Raw genomic sequence first — 23,358 nt, 5'->3', positions numbered from 1 at the left:
GTAAATTTGATATTTTTGCTTATAAATTTCTTGATACAACTATCAAAAATAGTTCACTAAAAAATAGGCACAAGCTTAACAACCAATATTTGTATGTATCCTGTTGATCAAACTATTCCTGTCCAAGTTTTCTTGCCCTCTTGCCTATCATATACCCCCAGTGTGTTTCTTCACACAGGTACATTTTTGTTGATTTTATAGAAGAACCCAAAGACAAAACAGCCTGTTTTGGGGTCAGCAGGCAAATTATCACATCCAAATCAGTACTTTATGTTGACAGAGCACACATCTTCTTCTCCATCAATAAAATTCCTCCCATATCCTACTGATCAATTTCATCCCAGACCTCTCTGAGTTTGCTTCATGTTCCAACTCTTCATTCAACTTGTATAAACTGGTCTATTCAATAACAAAAAAAGCTTCTTTATACCTTTGGACATATCTTGCATATTTTACTTCTGAGTGTAAAATTTAATTTGCATTAGGCTATGAAGAATCTCCCTACATTCTCTGAAGTAATTCCTTTCCCAAAATTATTTGAAAATAAATTGACAAAATGAAAAGCTAAAAAAGATGTGTATTGTTTACATTAATTGTATTGAAAACAAGAAATTAAAGGTATAAGGAAGAAGTAATGCATTAACTAAATTATACCACAACACCAAGGCAAAAAGACTTTTCCACTACAACATGTTTTGATGGTCAAGTATTTATAACAAACAGATACTGCATATTCAAAGTTAAATATTTTCTAAGTTAATTACAATACATGAGACAAAGTTGCTTTGGTATCACATAGGCATCAAAAATGCATTATAGGTATCAGCCCTAAAACACATACAAAAAAAACATAGGAAAATATCTTAATACCTCATCTTGTTGGATTAGTCTGTTCTCAAGAATATTCTGATTAGTGAATGAAACTTCAGGACGCTCACCAACATATAGTCCTTCTTCTTCCAAATATCGAGGTTTCATATTCTGTGGAACCTTTTGAGAAGTAGGAACTAAAGAGGAGTTTTAACAATTTTATACATCAGCATGGAAAAACATGCAAAAAAGTACATATTAACAGTGAGTCAGAAATGGAGTGATAGTGGTTAGCAATTCTGAGAACCAATGTCCAATTGTCAAGTCAAATGGGTCACTATCTTTGTGAAGTCTGCATATTACCCTAGCATACACAATGGGTTTTCCCTAGGTGTTTGTTTACGTCTATATCCCATGTGTATTCTGTGTTTGGCAACTGTAAGCTGGTAAATTGCTTGAGGGTGCCCTTAGATGGACTGTTGTTCCATCCCGGCTTGGTGTCTGCTTAGTATTTGTTGTTGCTAGAATAGGCTCCAGCTCTCTATGATCCTAAAATGCATGAAACAAATGAAGTAAATAAATGAATGAGCTGTACTTAAGTTAATGTATATTACTTGTCACTTACCTAACATTAGCAAACAACTTTGGGAATATTTAACTGCAAATGTATAAATCTTTACATTCAACACAAAAAGAAAAACAATAATGTACCAGTTAAAGCACTTGGTGTATAAAGGACCTCTCGTTCTCTTTGTAGTTGACTATTATATCCATGAAATTCAGCAGGCTTCATTTCCAGGAAATCCTGAGCTGTTTGCTCAATTATAAACAGGTCTTCATCATGTGTTTCGACCAAAGGAGAGTCATCCTGCAAAAAGATGATCATATTATAGAGTATTACAAGCTAAAAATGGTGTAGTCTAACTCATTTAATTTAGTGTATCTGGAAGCTACAATTCAGATCTTAATCTTAATATTACATATTCTTTTTCACCTTTTCTTCACCTACCCTATTTTCATCATCCTCTTCCTCATTCTCAATCTCCACCTCCTGGTCTTTTTCAATTGCTTCATCTTCCTCTGGTCTTTCTTTTTTCCCGTCATTTTTCTTTTCATCATTTGAAGAGCTCCTTTTAATGCTTGTTTGTTCTTTTATTTCAAGAGGTTCAGGATCAAAATTAAAAGTGAAGAAATTGTAAACATCATCATGTGTGGGGAAGTCATTAGAAGCCTAAGAGAATGATTAAGAAATCAAAGTATAGAAACATGAAAATACAAGATGATTACATTTTGTAGTACTAAAAGAAAAAACAATATACAAAGTAGATGACATCAACATGCTGTTAATCTCTAACAACACCAAAGACTGCTTCAATATCAAACATGGAAGCCTTAAACATGCAGCAAAAAAAATCAGAATTATTGATGTGAAAAATTGCCTTGGCTGACAACATACTACAAAATTAAAGATAATGGATCAGGGTCAAACAATACGTAGGTCCTTGCAAACATCATTGTTTCAACAATCAATCCATTTTTAATCTGCTTAATCTAAGTAGAGTCATGGAAAGAAGCACACCCTAACATAGCAAGATAAGCACAGGGCAAAAAAACATCACTAGATGGGCTACCAGTCCACCTCAGGACACACACACAAACCCACTCTGCAACAATTCTGATTTAGCTTAACCCACGTGTGTTTGGAACTGTGAGGAAAGCTGGTTAACCCAAGGCAAAAACTACTTAGACATAGGGAAAAAGACCAAAGTCATCCTCAAAATTTTGTATTACAGATGTTTCAATTTACCTGAACACAGCAAAGCAAAAATCACCAAAGCGTAATGTAAAGCATTCTTAATTTACAGAAAATACAAACAAAAACTTCAAGAAGTCATTTTGTTTTTGTCATCAGTCATCATTTTCCTGATTTACAGTAGTTCAATTAATTTGCTTGTTAAGATTTTACCTTGTTAATTGCTCAATTATTTTAAGTGGACAATTTATAATGAGCAAATACAAATGCAAAAATAAATTATTTTATAAACCAATTTAAATTTATCTGTAAATTATCCAATTGACAGCCAAAGAGGTTACTATTTTAAATTGAAATATGATACAGTATACATATATCCCTTTCTAAGATAGAAAATTTAATAACTTATCTGACAAGTAAAGCATACTAAATATCAAAACATAAAAAAGCAGGCCCAAGGGTGGTGTTTAAAACGTTTCCAAAAGATCCTTTAATTGTCTGAATTTCATAACAATAACAATTACTAAAATGAATGAAATAGGAGGAATACACTCATAGGTCGCAGATCCCATGATCAAGGATTAAGTGGATTACAAAATGGATAGATGGACAGATATATGTATTGTTAACTTAACATTTCTTTACTTAATTACAAAATAAAGGTACAACCACATTATAAAATAAATATTTTGGATGCTTACACTAAAACGCTACTTTGTGAAGAAACAATCTGCAAATCCAACATGCAGGAATACATTCAACAATAAAATCTGGTGCCTGATGATTCTATTTCCAAAGAAAAACTGCTAGTCACTTTTAACAGAAAGGTGTTTTTTCTAACGAATATCTTTTTCAACTCACTTATTCTGTTACAGATTCACAGTGTAACAAAGTCTATCCTTGAAATACTGACTTCAAAATAATATTATTGATTACCTTTGGTTTCTGCCAAGATTACAGTAAATAAAAAATTAAACAGATTAATTCCCTGATAAAATTTCAAACAGTCAAGTTACTTATACCTGAGTTTTCTGTTTCATTCGGTGCACTATATCACGAAATTTGACTCTGGCTGTACTTGGAGATTCTTCTTTCCCTCTTCTAACTTCATGGTCATCTGCCTAAACAAAGAAGGAATTAAAATGATCACTGTCAATGTCAGCAGTTACATTTTTTACATATTTCATTGACTGAAGTTAAAAAAAATATATACAATTAAATAATGGTGCTTTGTACTTAATTGGATCATCTAAAGAAGTATTTTCTTTAATGTAAGAAACAATTGAAAAAAACAACCAAACGGACAATGAACTGTTTTAGAAAGATTAAGGAAGCGCCTGGAAAAGCAAGAGAAAAGATTTTTTATCAATATAACTGCTTACCTCAGTGTCAAATCTGGTGACTTTTTCTCTATCTAGTGAAGACTTCAAACTTCTTGAAAGGCTACTTGTTGCTTCTTGCTGAATTATACTTTCTCCTTTTGACTTAAATAAAACAAATAGTTAAATAATATTTTAATATTCCCAGTAGGACGTAAATCAATAAATAAATATAATGAACTCATTATCATGTGAACATTGTCAGCAAGCTTTTTTTGTTCTGCACTTCGCAATGTTATGCAATGTAGTTTTGTCCCATATAATGTCTAATGGTTCGTGTTCATGCCTTTATTTCCAGGCCTACAGTTAAAGACAATCACAGCTGATCTAGGCAGCACAGGGAATAAAGTTGAAAACACACTTTGGCAGGCAAAAATTCTGCACTGAAATAAGTAAACATTAAATGAATAAATAACAAAATTATTAAATGCCGAGCTCCAACCTTGCTTTGGTTTTATATTACAATGCTTTTTACCGTATTTAACAGAGAAACTTCTATTTTAAATTTCAAATGAAATAAATCAACTTTAGGCAGAACACACCATTCCTCAGATGTAGAAGACATAGTCTAATTCATTTCAAAATTTATAAACCTTTTATGACATGGACTTTCAGCAATTTATCTTGTGTTAGACTCCACAAGCAAGACATACTGTCAAGAGCCCACCTTATTTGGTCAAATGTTTTGACCAAACCTCAGGAATTACCATATGAGACTAAATGTTTCACTTACGGATTGAACAGTGTCAGGATTACTATAAATTCTAATCTCCATTTTGGGCATAATATCACTGTTTAATGAACAATCTGAAAGTGAAAGCCTTCACTACACTACTAACCCATTATTTTATTCCTTAATGCCTAATGTAGAAATGAATGTTCTCCATTACTTAACATCTGGAAAATAATTACACTTACTCAATATGGACCAATCAAGGCATATTATTAGCCCTTTATAATACCATCTTTAGTTAGTACTCTTTAGGATGTAATCACACTACTATGAATTGACAAAATAACAGAAAAAAACAGGAAAAGGACATCAGCCTTGAAGTAAATAGTCACAGTTACAAACACAGCTGTCAAGGTGAGTCGTATTAGGTTGAGTACCAATTATTGTAGCTGTAAAAGAGGTCTAAGAAATGACACTTTGATATTCTAGTTTTTCAAAGCAACATGAGGAAAGCAGCAGAGTTTCAAATAGTTAGTGCCCAAATTGCCACTGCATTGGTCATAAAATTGCAAAAATATTTCAAATGTTAAAGGGAACAGTCTCAAAAAACAGACAGAAAAACATGGACAAACTACAAGCAGTGGTCACAAGTCAAAGCTTGTTAAAAGGGAGAGATAGACACTTAACAGGATAGTTGATAAATGCCACAAAAGTACAACCTCAAAACTTACCAAAGAAATGAATAGATATAATGTGACCTCAACAAAAACCGCACCTCATGAACCTCTCAAGGCCGGTATTTATGGCAGGGCTGCCATTTAGAAACTGGATGTAACCAAGGCACATAACCTGGCATACGGGGTACCATATCCAATCCCCCAATCAATGGTCTGAAAAGCCATCTTTCACCCTGTTTCCTACATCTGGACATCATAATATATTGTTAGGTGTGTACCTATTCTCTGCTATATATATATATATATATTTTCTTCTTCCTTTTAGACCTGCATCATACATTGCATATCTCTTAACACTAGAATTACCAGAGTCTACGAAAAAACTTGTAGATCCGGCCCACCTTAAAACCATTCGCACCTCTCCGCCAGCGTCTTTTGTCATTTAAATGTGCTGATAAGACAAGCTGCAAGCAGCCACTATTCCATCCCCCCACCGACTTAGAATGTCCACGAACTTCTCCCAGCTCATGCCTTGATTGATTATCTGGGAGTGAAGTGGAGTTTTAGAGTGGAAATAACAGATTGTTATTTGGAATACACGCATTTCATGTGTGTTCCGTTTCTACAGTAATCTGTGTAAACACATTGTTAAAACAGAAACTTTTTCATATTTTAGTGATAAATGTTACAAAATGAAGGCATACACTATAAAATGTGTGAAGCCTGAAGTCCAAAGATCAAATAAACACTTTCACAAAAGGTTCAAAAACGATACAACAGCTTCCATGGCGCACTGGTAAGATTTGCTGACTCAGAGCGCAGCAGGCTTGCTGTGCCTTAGAGACCGAGTTCGATTCCCCGCTGGGGAGAAAATGTGATTTTTTTTCTTTTTAACCTTCGCCACTCTGCCTGCCTGAACTCCCTGTCTATCTGTATAGTAATAACAAGTAATCTATACTAATAAAAGGCAAAGCCCTCATTGACTCACTCACTCACTGACTCACTCATCACTAATTCTCCAACTTCCCGTGTAGGTAGAAGGCTGAAATTTGGCAGGCTTATTCCTTACAGCTTACTTACAAAAGTTAAGGAGGTTTCATTTCGAAATTCTACACGTAACGGTCATAACGGTCGATAACGTCCGCCATGTTGAACTTTCTTATTTATGGCCCCATCTTCACGAAATTTGATAGGCGGCCTCCCTGCGCTAACCAAAACCGATATACGTACTTATTTTGATGGTATGACGCCACTGTCTGCCTCCATATTGAACTTTCCAACGTCAGTAATTCTCCAACTTCCCGTGTAGGTAGAAGGCTGAAATTTGGCAGGCTCATTCCTTACAGCTTACTTACAAATGTTAAGCAGGTTTCATTTCAAAATTCTACGCGTAACGGTAACAGCGGTTGACAACGTATGCCATGTTGAACTTTCTTATTTATGGCCCCATCTTCACGAAATTTGGTAGGTGGCTTCCCTGTGCTAACCAAAACTGATGTACATACTTATTTCAGTGGTATGATGCCACTATCGGCCACCATATTGAATTTTCCAATGTCACTAATTCTCCAACTTCCCGTGTAGGTTGAAGGCTGAAATTTGGTAGGCTCATTCCTTACAGCTTACTTACAAAAGTTAAGCAGGTTTCATTTCGAAATTCTACACGTAACAGTCATAACAGTTGACAACATCCGCCATGTTGAACTTTCTTATTTATGGCCCCATCTTCACGAAATTTGGTAGGCGGCTTCCCTGCTCTAACCGAAACCAATGTACGTACTTATTTCGGTAGTATGATGCCACTGTCGGCTGCCATATTGATTGTTTCAACGGTCTTTGTTACTTATGGGCCCATCTTCAAGAAATTTGGTACACGGGTTCCCAATGCTAACTGAATCCTACTTACGTACATATATACATCCATAGCCTGCAGCTCGGTCACCATGTGAGGCGGCGTTGGGTCCCCCATCTCAACGCCTCCCACATTGTTGGCTGCCTGCCTATATAAGGCCGTCCGTCGCTCCGGTCTCTACATTACCTTCCTTGCTTCACCACGGGATTCACGTCTCCCTGCTCATAACTACTGCCTTTTTTATTTAATCCACAGCTTCTCCGCTGTTTCATTGTTCGTTTATTACGATTATAGTTATTGTGTAGGTATTTTAGACTTACTTTACATTGTTCAGGTACCCATTTCCTTTATCATTCCAACCATACCCCCATTAACATGTCTATCGAGGTGATCACCATTGATCAAAGAACTGTCACTTACCGAGTGGTTTCCATGCCCAGAGATGGCACCTACCTTTTCCATTCTCTTTGTTACATATTGCATGGCCATATCAGGCTCACTGTTCATATCCAGGGGAACATTGTGTCTTATGTATTGAATGACTGGGACAGGTTCAAGGTGTGGACTGATGACGGTACAGGAGATAATTATACTACACAGGAGCACTATAAGAGTGAAATGCTTAAGCCCTTTACCTATGGTTCTGAATGTGAGTTGATGGCTGCCGCTGAATTGTTCGGTTGTCGCTTTCAAGTGTGCCAAAATGGCCACATATTTTACACCTTTCGACAACCGCCAATGCCTCTTAAACATCTTATGTTCACAGGTGACGATTTCAGTAGTGGACACTTTGATGTTTATGAATGTTTAAACTCTCAAAAGCTGATGTGAAGTTATCGATGAAACCGGTTGTATGCTTACAATGCTTGACAGATGCCGAATGTCACTTCAACACAACAAGTCCTTCAAATACTAGCGTAATTGAAACAAACCATGAAACTCAAACCGATTATGACAGCAGCAATCCAAGCTGTGAGATTTGAAACAAGATTACTTTTCACATGGCCAACTGTACGTTGCATGCTTGGTCATATTACAACCGAAGGGCCGAACTGACAATGTGGTATACAAAGAGATCCTTAACAACTAATTATTGGTATATTTTCCCTCAGTTTAAAAAGGTTTAATTTTCTTCTTAATAAAAATTTTAAGGCAGTACTTCAGCTGCTGGCTGGTATTTTGCTAGTATTAAATAATATTGCATGTATTGTGCGTTGAAACTCCTGCATTGAATAAGCTCACGCCTTCTGTAACAGCACCAGTGTGTATTCAAACATGATCTGACGCTGTCCGTTTTCAAATAATATTGCATGTACTGTACTATTTTAGAATAAAAACATACATTTGATTTCAGTCAGTCTGTAACAGCCAGTGTAAATGTATGATAATTGTAAAGGTTAGGTTTTTTTTTTTTTCAAATTCAGTTTCATTCTCTCAGTCGCATTCATGATATCCCCACCCCCACCCCATCTGACACTGCTGTTTTCACATAAAGACGCTCTATAGCTGGAATGTTATTTATTTGGATCACATAAAGACGTGCTATAGCTAGTAATGGACAGCCGGGAAGCCCCTGCTGTATATGGTCCGGGTGAGCAGCCATTGGCTCCTCACTACCTTCCCCGGGACGCTTGGTGACAGCCTCCCTGGCTGACGATGGTGCCTCAGTTTCCTGCAGGGTTGTCTGAGAGATGGAGATCTCCACAACCCTGTGGGGATCTGGGATGGCCGCCAGGGGGTGCTGCATGGATCCCGGAGCCCACCTGGACATCTCTACAGCCCTGCCTGGAGGTGCAATTAGTCACAGGTGATTAAGCACCTGGAGCACTTCCAGGTGGGCTATAAAAGGGCCAGCATCCACCACTCATTAGCCAGAATCGGGAGGAAGAGGACGAGGTTACCTTACAGAAGTGGTGGTGCCAGCGGAAGGATTGCTGTGTGGATATTAAGGTGATATAGGACTGTGTTATACCTGTGGGGTTCACGGGGAAGACGTGCCCCACAGGTGAAGAAAAAATAAAAGATTTCTGTCCCTTTTATATGTGCCTCAGTGTGAATCTGTGCCAGGTCGGGCGCTCATATAGCGCCTTATTCACAAGCTATCGATACGAAGATGGCAGATTCGCCAGCGTTTGTGTGTCATACCCCTGGGGAGAGGTGGGGGGGATCATTAGTATGTATCGTGATACACTGCAGAGCTATAGTGCATCTTTATGTGAAAACAGCTGTGTCAGATTGGGGGGGGTGGGGTAGTGAAGGATCCTGAACGCGACTGAAAAGTGAATAAAAAAAAACAAACAAAGCTAACCTTTACAAGTATCATAAATTACACCGGCTGTAACAGACTGAAATCAAATGTATGTTTTTATTCTAAAATAGTAAGAATAAGAGCAGTTCACTTCTCAAAACGGAATCGTGCAGGATCAAACTCATGACCTTTTGATTACCAGTCAGCAGCTGATACCATTACGCCACCGAGGCAGTTGTAGTAAATGTGTGTCAATGTGGCATGCTAAAGGGTTTTTTTTCTGCAGTTATATTTTTGAATAAAAGTGCACTTGTTCTGTTATATTTGTACCTTTTCTGAAAGTGTTTCTTTGGTATTTAGCCGGCTGCTTGCAGCTTGTCTTTATCGGTTCATTTAGAAGACAAAAGACGCTGGCGGAGAGGTGTGAACAGATTTAAGAAGCGATTTAAGGTGAGACAGATCTATGAGTTTTTTTGTAGGCCCTGGTAATTTAATGTTCTCCCATTCCTTTTTTCTTTCTTTCTGATAGATTTTCTAGGAGATTTTAATACGAGTTCAATCTAATATATTCAATAATCAGTTTTATCTAATATAGTAATTTGCTATATGTGTATTATACAGCTTCTATGAAGTCCTTTAAAAACAGAAAATAAAACAATTTATAATGATTGCATAAGTCTCATTAATGAGCTGTCACAACATGAACACACAAAGGCATTAGATTTAAACACACTTTAGGCAAAACAAGTTATTGCGCATATTTATACACAACTTATGCTCAAATAAATCAAGTTTACCACAAACCAGATTAGAAATCCCTATTTTTATTTTTCTTATTCAATATTCAGATTCAGTGTATTGTTACAATATTCAGAGTAGTAATTATTCATGAAAAAACATTTTTCATATTTTTAAGCTGGCACAACCAAACTAGAAAAGTGAAAATTTGCAACCCTGTAACAGAACATACGGGTTCAGAAAATGTATTTGGAAGTATTTATTTACATTATTTCTAAGTTCCATTATAGCTAATACGTATTGCCTGCAATGACTATATTTTAGAGCATTGAAATTTTATTTTTTCCAAAATTCATATAATATGATTTTTTTTTTTAAATCTATACAGACATAAAAAATACCTTGCATATGCATACCAAATAAAATTTTTAAATCTAAATAATTTTTAAGTAAAATTGATAACACATACCCTTCCAGCTTTAAGCTTTTCTCTCATACGCTCTCTCACAGAATGTCCAGTATAGCTTGGAGTAGATGAAGGAAGTGGAGGTAAGGCTTCAAAAAAGAAAAAACTTCTGATGAAAGATCAAATAACCATCAAAATTAAATAGAAGTGAATATGAACAGAGAAAATACATATAATCATTTGACTTTTTTGTTCTTATTAAAAGTGTTATACTGAACATATTGTAATACACAAACAATAATAGTGATTGGACTGAATATTTGTACATTACAATTAGAAATGAAGATTATCTCCAGCTTTCCCTTTCTCGTGCTTACATTTTCTGCTCTGCCTTTATTACCTCTCTTCTGGGCTACTTCAACTGTCTCTACAATTGTCTTCCTTCCTTCCAATAACAGGCTGCATATTGTTCAGAAAGCTTCTGCCAGTGATTCAACTTGCACCAAACTTCAGCATCACATACCCTCACTGCTGGCTTGACTATAATGAACTTAAGCAGGTGAAACAAATAAAAAGTTAACCAAATTACTATAAATTACTACAGACAAAAAATACAGAAAAATAATATATATCAGATATAACTTAACTTTGAACATTCCAAACTGCTTAATAATCACTGAATATACAGTTGAGCTGAGCAGCTAATAAAGGCAGCTTTTACTATTTATGCAGGCAAATATACCTACAGTGCATGGAAAATGAAATGATAAGATATATTAAAATAATTAGTTAAAATGTACCCATGAGTATCATTCATCAACTGTACAGTACTCTAATATTAATGCTAAATGCCAACCAAAGAAAATGCAAATTTTTGAAAATAGACAGGAGAAAGAAGTGTGTATTCTAATACTGCACCTGTAATTTCCATCAATGACACCAGCACAAGCAGATGAATAATCAAATAAGACAGAAGTGAAATAAATATTCTGACAACAGTATGTTTGCCTTTAAAATCTCTTTGATATGTACAAATTTGCTGCTAAGTTATAACACAGTATCTTTCAATAGAATGCATTTAAATGACTACAATTTTAAACTACAGAATGTTAATATATCAATTTGACCACTTAAATATAAAGTTGTGGCATAATGGATATTTGCCTGTAATTCCATTTGATTATGTTAAGAGGTCAATGAATCAGTCTCAGCAGTGAAATCAGTAGTTCTCAACCAAAGTAAACTTCTAGGTTAGCCACAACGTGGCTGAAAATAATTGTAAAATATCAGTAAAATAATGAAGTCACTAAAAATCAAGCCACAGCAGGGATGTCATACTTAAGGGCTTCGAGCTACATCCAGCCCTGGGATCTTTTTAAAGCACATGAAAATAAGGTATCACACCATACTTCCATAAAGAACTTCCATATTTTAGCATGATAGAAAATATTGGACAGTCTCATATAAGACATGGTTGGTCAGCTACACACATTACTTCTGCAACTTTGCTCCCTTTATAAAGCAGAACACTTGTCACGTGTCACAGCTGGTCACCCTTCTGCAGCTTACCTGAAAGCGGCCACAACCCTACACGAAGCTGTTATCTTTTCTGTTGCTTTAATCGTTGTATGTAAAGGGAAGAAACATTAGTTCTTTTACTCATGTTTACTCATGTTTTTATTTTCAGAAATAATTTAGCATTTTATAATTAATTGAAAACGTAAGGCCAGTGAGTAGTGTGAAGCTTTTGTTGTTACGAAAAACATCTGCAATAACAAATTTCTTTTTTTGGTAATTACTGGTCATAGTTTATCCCTAAAAAATGTCTGCTCATTACATGTTATTATTGAGAAATTCAGGTACAAGTAAAAATAACTTCCATTTAAGAAAAGAATATACGCTATTTTTTTAGATATCCTACTAACTGTATCTTACACCGACAGGCTATAATAGCACCAGTAATTCGTATGCTTTTTGCTTCTTGAAAGTGCTGCAATACTAGTAAAATTAATCAAATACCAATATATTTTACTATCAATACACACTTCTTTTTATTTGAATAAAAGATACAAGGCTGGATATTTTAGAAACCCAATAAAGAAACAAGTAACAGAAATATTCCTGAATATTTTAGAAAAAAGGACATAAAACAAGGTGAAGAGGCAAAGATGATACGCACAAGTGCTTTTGGAGTAAATGCTTGTAAGTCCTCTGTTAGCAATTCATTCCAAGACACTGAAACAGAGTTTGCTGGAATTTCACAGTTGCACTGCATCTACAAATCTACCTATTAGAACCACCACTGCCTACAAGCTGAACACCTTCTATGTACTTATAGAGCAATAAGAGACATTTTTTGTTCTTACAGAAGCAGCAAGAGCACATATTTCTACTTCATGCAGAGTGTAGAGTGCAAAAAGGTTACTTAGTGCAGCTTTTCAATAAACTATAAAAGAACTTCAAGCATTCAACCTAAAATGCTACTTTTAGTCAAAAAGAACCTAACCTAAATGCAGGTTCAGTCGACTTTTTTCAGCTTCATTCTGTGGTTAGATTTATTTTACATAAAAATATGCACACCATTGCTACATATTTTCGATTCTATGACTACTGTATTGCCATAAAGAAAACGTACATATATATGATAAATCAACAATATTAAAATATACTGTACTGTACTGTGTTAAATATATTTGAATTACTGATAATTTGTCACAGCCTGTACAGAATCCCTGTATTGCAGCTTATGCTGTTGAGATCTGGTGCTTTATGAATTTAGGATGGCACAATGCTGTCAGAAGTAGGAAGACTTTTTCATTTTGTTGGGCTTGGGGATGGCTTACTGAAGTCAACTCTAGTAGTTTAAACTTGTTTAAGTCGTTTACTTTTATTTGCTGAAGCAGTTTATGACATGGATTCTACATTATTGCAGGGTGAATACATATTCCGCACATGTTAAGCAAATGAAGGATGTGTTCAATAGCAACTTCCAGCAAGTTGGATTAATGGATGAGGAAGCAAGCAGCAAATTTTTGGATTCATTTCTGAATGAAAAGTATGAAAATAACTGCACTATTGGTGGAACTTTGTATATCTGGAATTAATGACTGATATGACTAATTAACTGATAACACCTCAGGACCAAATGCTATAGAATAAAAGGTAAAAGAAACAAACTAAAAATAACTTAGCTTAGGTAACAAATGTTTCAAAAATGATTTTATGTCACAATATCATTAATTACCTGATATAAATTGCATAGCTTTATAATTACATCAAATAAAGGCTGCTAAAACTGGAAATCAAATTTTTAGTTTTGGCATCCAAAAAGCTGGTGCCCCATTGCCATTCCTAGTAACTACTTTTTAAATTTAGTATTGAGCCCTGTTAAATAAAGAAGAATTTCATTTAAAAGTAGGAAAATTGTTTTTTTGAGAAGAAATTCAATAAATGAAAACTTACTTCTTTGGGTATGAACAACTGCACTTTTAATTTCTGCGGAATCCTCAGCATTAGCATCAACTGCACTTTCCATAAACTGTCATAAATAATAAAAACACATATGAGGAAACATGTTTAAAATACTTGGAAATACCTAACGAAAAAAATGTTTTACCATCGTTAACTGTTATCAAGTAGCCAAATCATTTTGGTGCACCACCTGAGCCTAATCGTTCTGTCTCTAAGCTGACTCACTTTGTGAGTCTTATCATGACAGGTAAGGTTCCAGTGTTCTAATTGTGTAGAATACATTTCTATGCAAAGTTGACTAAGTCATCAACAAAAACACTTTCTCAATTAGCTAAAAAGCTGAAATTTGGGTACATTTAGGACACTATGTACCCTCTATATGTGCTGTGAGAGAATAACTTAGAGTTAACAATAGTTAAGTATTTTGGTTTGCAGAACACATTGAAAAATATAAAATTTGTTTGAAAATGTCATGAAGGAAGCAACTGTAAGGGTTAACCATGTGTACCAGGAGGAAGGTTGATTTAATAAATAAAATGTACTAAAAAGATGACTAAGAGATCAGAAGATGTCCTGTAAACAACAAAACTGGACAGTTGTTACATACATAAATATTTCAAAGGTAATGGCTAAAAACTGAGATGTATGAAAAGAACAGGAGTGTAATAAACAAGACATTTATTTCAATAAGTCATTTGGGTGTAAGCCAATGAACCGACAAGAGTAAATGTATGCACTGATTGACACTGTTTTGTAAATTCAGTTGCTTATAAAATACAGCTATACCCTTAATATATTAATATATTGACCATTCCCACCATGCTGTGGCTGCTTTGATGGTCAAGGTTTCTCCTGCCTGATTACTGACTCAAGAAGGTTTTATCAAACTTGTCCTGGTAGAGGATAAGTTTCTTTCTTTAATTAACATGTTTAATTTCAACTACAGTACCTACTTTGCTCAAATGCTGCTGTGATTACCTTTAGCCCCAAGAATACTGAATTGTACTAAATGTGTTTGAGATTATTACATTATGTTACTTTTGAATCACTTTGCATTAAAATACCAGCATAATAAACATACAGAAGGAGGAATAGTCAAATGTATAGCATATATTTCTGAAATGTACCTATTGCGTTTTGCTGTAATTATTTATTTTACATTAATAATAAGGATGTTTTTATATTTGCAAGTAAAAAGAATATATTATGCTTTGAAAGTTTAAATAAGTATTTTTGTGATATTTTATCTCTTTTCAAAAAAGTGTAAAACCATATAAACTTGAATATTTCAAATTAGCTCCTATAAAAATGTAACAACTTACAGAAGAAGCATAAGGCTTAAAATGTAGTGGTTCATTTTTTTTCCCCCAAGAGTTAAAGATATTTTGAGTTCTTATCATACATACGCACATATATTAACACATATATTTAAAGGTGAAATTACTATAATAAACTACACTTAAGTATAAACAAAAGCAGGGAAGTGAAAGAAATAAACAGTCTTCAAAACATACTTGCTTTTTCCTCCTCTCCCTTTGCGCTTTCAAAGTACGCTTCAAATTTTCCACTTCATTTTCCCCATTTCTCTCCTAAGTCACAAATATGAAACAAAAAAAAAAAGTCAAATGCAAGTATGATTAATAGCCTTCAATATACCAGGCTTCACATCTGCACTGGTGACTTCATCATTTTGAAGACAGGGCCTTAAATGTATATATTTACGTAATTCTCATTCAAAACTTTTCACAGGCTAAACATGTTAACTTGTTCAAAGAAACCACAATCAGATCAAATGCTTCATTCATATTCTGTGACATATCTTTCACATAGATTTACATATCATAACTATCCACCATTAGCAATATTTTAGGTATGAACATAAATGCTATGATGTTCAAATTTGAGACAGAAGTCCATCCAAGCTAACTAGTTTATAAGAACTACTCATTTCTCAAGCTTGAGATGTGGCTTTTGTAATAAAGTTCACAAACGGAGCATAATTGCAAGTTAACATTTTTAGGGCATTGCATGCACTCTGGATTCGGAGGAAAAGGGCAATGTATATTATTCTTCCTTTATTTTTGCTCCTTTGCATACTGTTGTTACTTGTTCAACGTCAAGGTCTTTCCGCTATTCTGGTAGTTTTATAAAATGATAATGATAAATGGCTAAAATAAAATGAACTTCTATTGTTCTTATAGATCTATAAATGTACATTCTGGGTTATTTTGAAAACTATGTTGCAATAGGATGCTATTTATCCCCTCTGCTGTCCATAGGTTTAATCTATTTGATGATTATTTGCTTTTATTATTAATCCAAGAATAACTTTATTAACAAATATAAGTGGCATATTAGGATTTATTGCTGTTCTACTATCTCTTTTATGTTTTTACAATATTAGTTACAACTAAAAATTTAATAAATTTTTAATACATTCTTTCTTTAAGTACAGCTATTAAGAGTTTGAATTTTTTTTAGAATATACTAGAAAACATAGAAACACAAACTTGGTGGAAAGAATGTATTAAAAGTCAATACATTTCATACTATACTGTATTTTACCTCGGTAAGTCTTTAACAAAATTACTGTTATTAAACACTGTCTTCAAATTAAACAAATGCATTTTTTAAACTGCTATTCAGAAAAACAAAAACATAACAATAAGAAGAATGTTAGGCTTTTTTTAACTATTTTATACCATTCAGTGTAAATCCTTACTAGGAAATAAACTTGACTTTCACAGGCCTGCAGAAACCATCTCTCACTAGGTATGATCCGGGCTGGGAATGCTAGTTAATCAACTCAAATTTTAAAAAACACTTACCTCCAAGAAATGCTGATCTTTTTCTTTATTGCTTTTCATTTCCGAGGGAACAAGCGCCTAGCAAGAAAGCATGGTTGATGCAGTTTAATACAAAACAAACTATAATGTTGCTTTTTCTCCCCCGTCACATTAGCCTGCCTCACACAAGAAATCCTGGAAGCATGTTGGATCTTGCAATGTTGCCTTTTCTTCACTCCAGGCTATCATTATAAGACATCAAGGATAATGTTTCAAAACTACCATTGCAGACTAGTTTCACATTCTCAGTCTTTATTTCTCAATATTTATTCCCTATTTTCTTGAGCAATTTCAGCTTACTGAAAAGTAAACCATACTATAAACAGCTTAGCAATGTTTACAATATTGTGATGCATGTGTCTGTATTAGTTTTTCACTTTATGCAAGTCAGATGAAGTTCATTTTAACAATTATAATAACACTAGGCTGACCCGCCTTTTAAGGCGACCGACTTTTAAGTTGACCACTTCTTAAGGCAATTCAATATGTAGATCAATTTGATATTTTATACAAACTCATTAATTTGGTTATATTGCATTTGAGCGATATTACTTTAATACTCGTAGTTTCTGTTATTTTTGTGATGAAATTTAAACTTTTTTTTTATATTGAGGTCGCCCTTTTGAACCCCCCTGATATTTACTACGCGGTGAGGCATTTGTACTCCATCAACATTAATTATTTCCAGAGACATAATTTTGTCTATTTTTCCAGCACATCGCGGACAAAAGCAAGGGAATGATGGGAGCACCAGAACTCTGCTCACATCATGTCGCTTCGTACCGCAAGCTGCAAGTAGTAAGTCTGTGATAAGCAGAATACCGCTACGCTTTCCACTCACGGAACGGAAGGACAATCCCGACCGCTTTTATATAGTAAGAAAGAAGAAGAAGATATCTCACAGTCTGGAGTAGAAAACCATCTTTTACCTGGAAAAAGCGAAACTACAAATCCCATCGTGCATTGCAAAATGGACGGGGCGTGTGAAACTCCGCGCCTGCCTAGCACTCACGGGACGGAAGGACACCCGACCGCTTTTATATAGAAGGATTGCCATATACACAAAGCTTATTAGTGCTACTGGATAACAATAATGACATCAAGTAAAATGTTAAACCTCAGTCAAAAATAAAAGGTTTACAACAGGCCATATTCCCAGAATATATGTTAGTTTACCTACATTAACAGAACCCACCTGTGTATCAATGTCATCATTGTTTTTCACCAAGGATTCCTGTAGTGCTTTCCGCTTACTTTTAATTTTCTCCCTAATGTTGCTAGAAAAGTAAGAAGTTAATACTATGTAATTTTCTGAATGCATCTTATCTATCTCCAAGTATATGCTGTGTTTTGTACATGTTAAGGCAAAACATTTTTTGGATTATTTTTTGGACTTGCAGAATCATAAATATGATGAGGATCCATTTCTAAAAATGACTTCCAATGGGTTTATAATTACTGATTAAACGGACTATTGTTTTATGATTACTGTTTAAAATTGCTTTATGATTACTGAATTACAACAGAATTTTAGAATCAAATGAGAATTTGTGACAGAACTGCAAAATATTAACTTTAAAAGCACAAACTAGAAAAAGAACATTTAAAAAATGGATGCAAAGATGGATAAATAATTACCATATTTGACTGCTTTTTTTATTTCCGTAATACTAAGGCAGGTTTGGTCAGCTTTATAAAAGGATACTTAATGCAAAATGACAATAATGCATACTATGTATATATTACTCAGAGAAATACAGTACTTCATTTTTGTTATTTTTGCTAGCTTTAATATCCAACTAACAAAGATTTTTATTTAATCATGATTATGGCAATATTGTTGTTATTAACACAAAAGTAAACCACCAGTTTAGCTAAAATGTGCTTATGGTGGAATATAACATATAAAGCAAAGTATAAATAGAGGTAAATATCACCAGTGATGATACTGCATAAAAAGAAAAACAGAGCAAAATATATATTTATTTATGCAAAAATATGCATAAAGCAGAGAAAAAGAAGATTACAAAAACTAAAAAATATTGCAATAATGACCAAATCAAATTTTTGTATATAATATAAACACACACACAAAAACAATGGATATGTTGCGACAACAAATAGAACAGTGATAAAACATACAGTGAATTCAAAAAGTATTCAGACTCCTTCACATTTTGCTATGTTGCAAACTTTTGGTAACATCATTTAAATTAATTTCTCCCCTACATCTCAAAGGGGAAAGGAGACTTTCAAATAGCCTGGTATAATACTGGGCTAAATTATCAATTTTAACCATAATTAACTCAATTTTATTTTATATAACCACAGTTAAAAGTAAACCTAAACAGTAAAATGTAAAATTAATTATCATAAAGATGTTTAAATTATATTTTGTTGCTAAAAAAAAGCCTCTCATGTCAATGGATTCATTAAAGAATTGTATAATTTGAGCAAATAAAATAACTGAAAGCATAATTTATCGGGTAGCACTCACACACACTACATGATACACGATATAAAGTATCTTCCACAATTGTACTATGTTTCTACTGCATTGAATATTAAATGACCAGGACACAAAGCAGATCTCTAATTTCTGACATATTTAAATAGTACTTAAAAAACCCTAAGCAAGTTTTATCTAAAAGTTCAACAGAAGTCGGTATTGAAGAGTTGGAGCTTCAGTTTGTCTAGTAATCCTTTGTTTGACCCAACCTCAACAACAATCCAATATTTTGTCTTGTATTTTCTAAGGGCACTAGGCTTTGCATTAAATGCCACAAAAAATAATGTATTGTCCTTTATTTTCAATCATATGAAACCTTTGTAAACTTACAGTGTAATATTAATTTCTGCCAAAATGATTTTAAACCTGTTTATCTTTCTATCCATCCCTCTTCCAAACCCTCTTATTCACAGCAGGGTCACAGAGAAATTATAGCCTATCCCAGCAACCACTGGGTACAATGCAGGAACAATCCCTGGAATGGGTGCCAGGCCCTGGATAAACATGTGCGTACGAGCGCACACACACACACTGCCAATCCACCTAACCTACATGTCTTTGAACTGTGGCAGGAAACCTGCCCACACAATATTGTGTCAAAATTAAGATAATGTATAATTATTTCTCCTTATTTAAATTTTGTCCATAATTTTTACACAAAAAACAGTATGTTTATACAAAATCCTGACGCATTATACAATTAACTCACAACAATCATCAATAACAAATTGTTCATAAAGTTTCTTACCTTGTGGACATTGTCTTTGTTGCAATAAGAATCTACAATAATACAATAATTGACAATTATTTAAAGAATCTTTAAATAAAGGTTTTATACAATTTATACTATGTAAGATATTCTGATGCAAAATCAAAAATATAAATAGTCTGCCTGGTATTCCTGAGCAGCTGTATAAAACAATAACAATGAAGCAGAATGAAGAAACTGTGCATCCATCTTTATTTAAACCGTTTATTCAGCTTTAAGATGATGAAGAGCTGCATCGATCTTATCCCCGTGTCATCGGCACAGCCTGGAGTCAACAATGTACAGGACACCAGATTACTGTAAGGCACATATGTAAAAACACTCCCTCATCCACTGTTAACCAAAAGTCAGTCTAACTAGCAGTAACTAGTAAATACACACAAGTCAACAAAAAGTACAAAACGATACATTAAGTGCAAATTCGTCTGGCTTGAATGCATGGAACAGTATGGTTAGAATTCCTGTAATGTTCTAGTTCTGTTTGAAGAGGATGCTCTTCTGAAGTACTCAGACTCAAATCGTGTTGTTTGCATGTGTCTTAGAAAGACCGAACACTTTCTTTAACAAGCTATTAAGGGAATGCAGTCAGTACTATGACTAAGAAGCAGGGGTTCTCAACGTCAGTCCTGGGGACCCCCTGTGGCTGCAGGTTTTTGTTCCAACCAGATTCCTAATTAGTGACAACACATTATAGCACTGATCTCATTTAATTAGCTGGTATTTGTTTTTCTTTAATATGACATTCAGGAAAGCATAGCAGCATGATTTTTACATTTATAAGACATTTATAAATATTTCTGCTTTTGTTCTAGATTTAAATGCTTAACTCTCTTTTGTTGATTTAATTATATTTTGCACTCAGTGCAGTTTTTCCCCCTTCTTTGTATCTTATTAATGACAATTTAAAACGAGCAGATCAGACACCCAGGCAAACAACACTGAATAATCAAAGGCTGCATCTACTTTAGAGTCAGACCCACTAATTAGTAAATAATGGATTAATTAAACAATTAGAACACCTAGAAAAGTAGAATGAAAATCAAGATGAAAATGCTGTTAAAAAGAAAAAAAAATACATTATTTCTATATAACTACTTGGTACATTCATATATAAAATATATATATATTATATAATATATATATATAATATATAAATATATATATATAATATATCCATCCATCCATTTTCCAACCCGCCGAATCCGAATACAGGGTCACGCGGGTCTGCAGGAGCCAATCCCAGCCAACACAGGGCACAAGGCAGGAACCAATCCTGGGCAGGGTGCCAACCCACCGCAGTATATAATATATATACTGTATATAATATATATACTGTATATATATATATATATATATATATATATATATATATATATATATATATATATATATATATATAATATATATTAGCAAACTTAGTTTTCTAATTAATATATTGTTCCTTAAACAAATAACTTTGGAAATATCAGTTCACTTAATTAGCCCAGGACTTCAATTAAAAACAGAAGTTGGTTGGAACAAAAGCCTGCAGCGACAAGGGGTCCCCAGGACCGACGTTGATAACCCCTGGAGAGGCTGGATGACCAGCTATTGGGTATAAAAGAATGTCCTTTATTTTGTCATGTTCGTGGCTTGAGATACAATAAACAATCGCATGCTTACCATAAAGTAAATAATATTTAACGCTGAAAATTGACGCACAACAAAGAACATATGTCAATGATATTTACCATAAACTGAAATTGAGTTTTACTGCACGAAACCAAAGTCCATGACAGAGAAGTCAGTGTCAGGCTTATACACATAAAGTAATACATGTTATGCGTCTACGTTTGTACTTGCTATCCCTAAGTATAAATCACTGATTAACGTCTAAATGCAAAACATATTTAAGACGCAGGCGTAAAATAAATATGAAGTACCTTTCAAATCCCCGAAATACCAGCATTCATTAGCGCTGAAGATTTTTTCTTTAGTGTATTGTATGTGTTTAATGAGACCAACGTATTCTTATATACAACTGTCTTTATTTTTTTAAATTGTACGGTTCATCATTCCACTCTAGAATCATACACCAAACAATGCTGCCTGGTAACCACAGAAACAACGCTGAAACCACACCTAAGATAATGCAAAATCAATGCAGCGTATCACGTGCCCACATCTAAAGAAAATTATTTGACGGCGTTCACTTCCCGGCTGAATTCAGGCTAGGTTGACTTCAAGACGGACTACAGTGGCCCAACTAGCTCAAACTGTTCGGTAGTTGTCTCATGCAGTTATGTTTAGTACATTTGAGCCAATTTACATACAAGGATTCATCAATCTCTCCATCCATTCCACCTCTGAATGAATTGAAAACACTAAAGGCAATTAAAAAATATTTTTGTCGATATTATTCAGAGTTGTATATATGCATATATATTTGTACATATTCGTAGTACTAGGGTGTTGCACTGTGTTAACCATTATGAATGCAGAGAAAAGCAAAATGACACCTTTTATTGGCTAACTAAAAAGATTACAATATGCAAGCTTTCGAGGCAACTCAGGCCCCTTCTTCAGGCAAGATGTAATACAGAAACTGGAGTTCCCTATATTTATATACACACACTAGGACCAGAAACAACATTTAAAGATTTACCAATGTTGTTTCTTGTCCTAGTGTGTGTGTCTTTCATGTTTCATTCAGTTTTTTTTGTTTTCAGCAGTCTCATGCACTGTTTGGGAATAAGTGTTACAAGACAAGGTTATAAAATTGATCACCACAAAAGTAGAACTCAAAATAAAATACAACCTAGCTACAATTCCTAGCAGAAATTCACTAAACAAGAAAGCCCCCAAACACTTCTTAAACGCATTAAGGAAGTCAGAATTTTTAAAGGAGGTGGGCAGCTTATTCCAACAGCTAGAAACTAGACATGAAGAGTCTGGATTGAGATTGGCACTCAGAGCAGAGGTGGTATCACCAGATGCCATTCATGAGAAGAAGCACACACTTAACACATGGTCTCCATGTATAGGTGTTCACCTACTGACTACTCTGTTGTCAAGCATCAAGGACTTGAACTTAATACACGCTGCTACAGAGAGCCAATGTAGTATGACATCTGACAAATTTTTAGCTGACATGTAATTAATTTAGAGATAGCAAGAAAATAATCCTCTTGTCAGGACAAGCAGGGAGCTTGTGCCTATCCCAGCAACAGGAAGCAACCCTCAACTGG

At 34.3% G+C, this 23,358-nt stretch overlaps 1 protein-coding gene across 2 annotated transcripts in view; it reads right to left on the bottom strand.

The window, feature by feature from the left end:
• The window catches only part of cc2d2a (coiled-coil and C2 domain containing 2A), a 103,158-nt gene extending 80,921 nt beyond the window's left edge, over positions 1-22,237 (bottom strand). Inside the window, exons 1-12 of one of the 2 annotated variants that reach the window (XM_039751510.1) lie at positions 22,054-22,237; positions 20,111-20,142; positions 18,049-18,130; positions 16,836-16,892; positions 15,522-15,596; positions 13,999-14,074; positions 10,600-10,685; positions 3,946-4,047; positions 3,586-3,684; positions 1,820-2,041; positions 1,522-1,678; positions 871-1,007 (exon numbers count right to left, since the gene is read on the bottom strand). In XM_039751510.1, the coding sequence (XP_039607444.1) occupies positions 871-1,007; positions 1,522-1,678; positions 1,820-2,041; positions 3,586-3,684; positions 3,946-4,047; positions 10,600-10,685; positions 13,999-14,074; positions 15,522-15,596; positions 16,836-16,892; positions 18,049-18,130; positions 20,111-20,121 (1,104 nt within the window). In that variant the 5' untranslated portion in view covers positions 20,122-20,142; positions 22,054-22,237. The remainder of the gene's footprint in view (positions 1-870; positions 1,008-1,521; positions 1,679-1,819; positions 2,042-3,585; positions 3,685-3,945; positions 4,048-10,599; positions 10,686-13,998; positions 14,075-15,521; positions 15,597-16,835; positions 16,893-18,048; positions 18,131-20,110; positions 20,143-22,053) is intronic. The other variant, XM_039751512.1, reaches the window with a different exon arrangement.
• Between the last annotated feature and the right edge of the window lie 1,121 nt (positions 22,238-23,358).

The sequence above is a fragment of the Polypterus senegalus genome, chromosome 4 (genome assembly GCF_016835505.1).
Source record: "Polypterus senegalus isolate Bchr_013 chromosome 4, ASM1683550v1, whole genome shotgun sequence".
Lineage (NCBI taxonomy): Eukaryota > Metazoa > Chordata > Cladistia > Polypteriformes > Polypteridae > Polypterus > Polypterus senegalus.
Note: the sequence above shows the minus strand (reverse complement) of the source record. Positions and strands in the feature narration are given on the sequence as shown.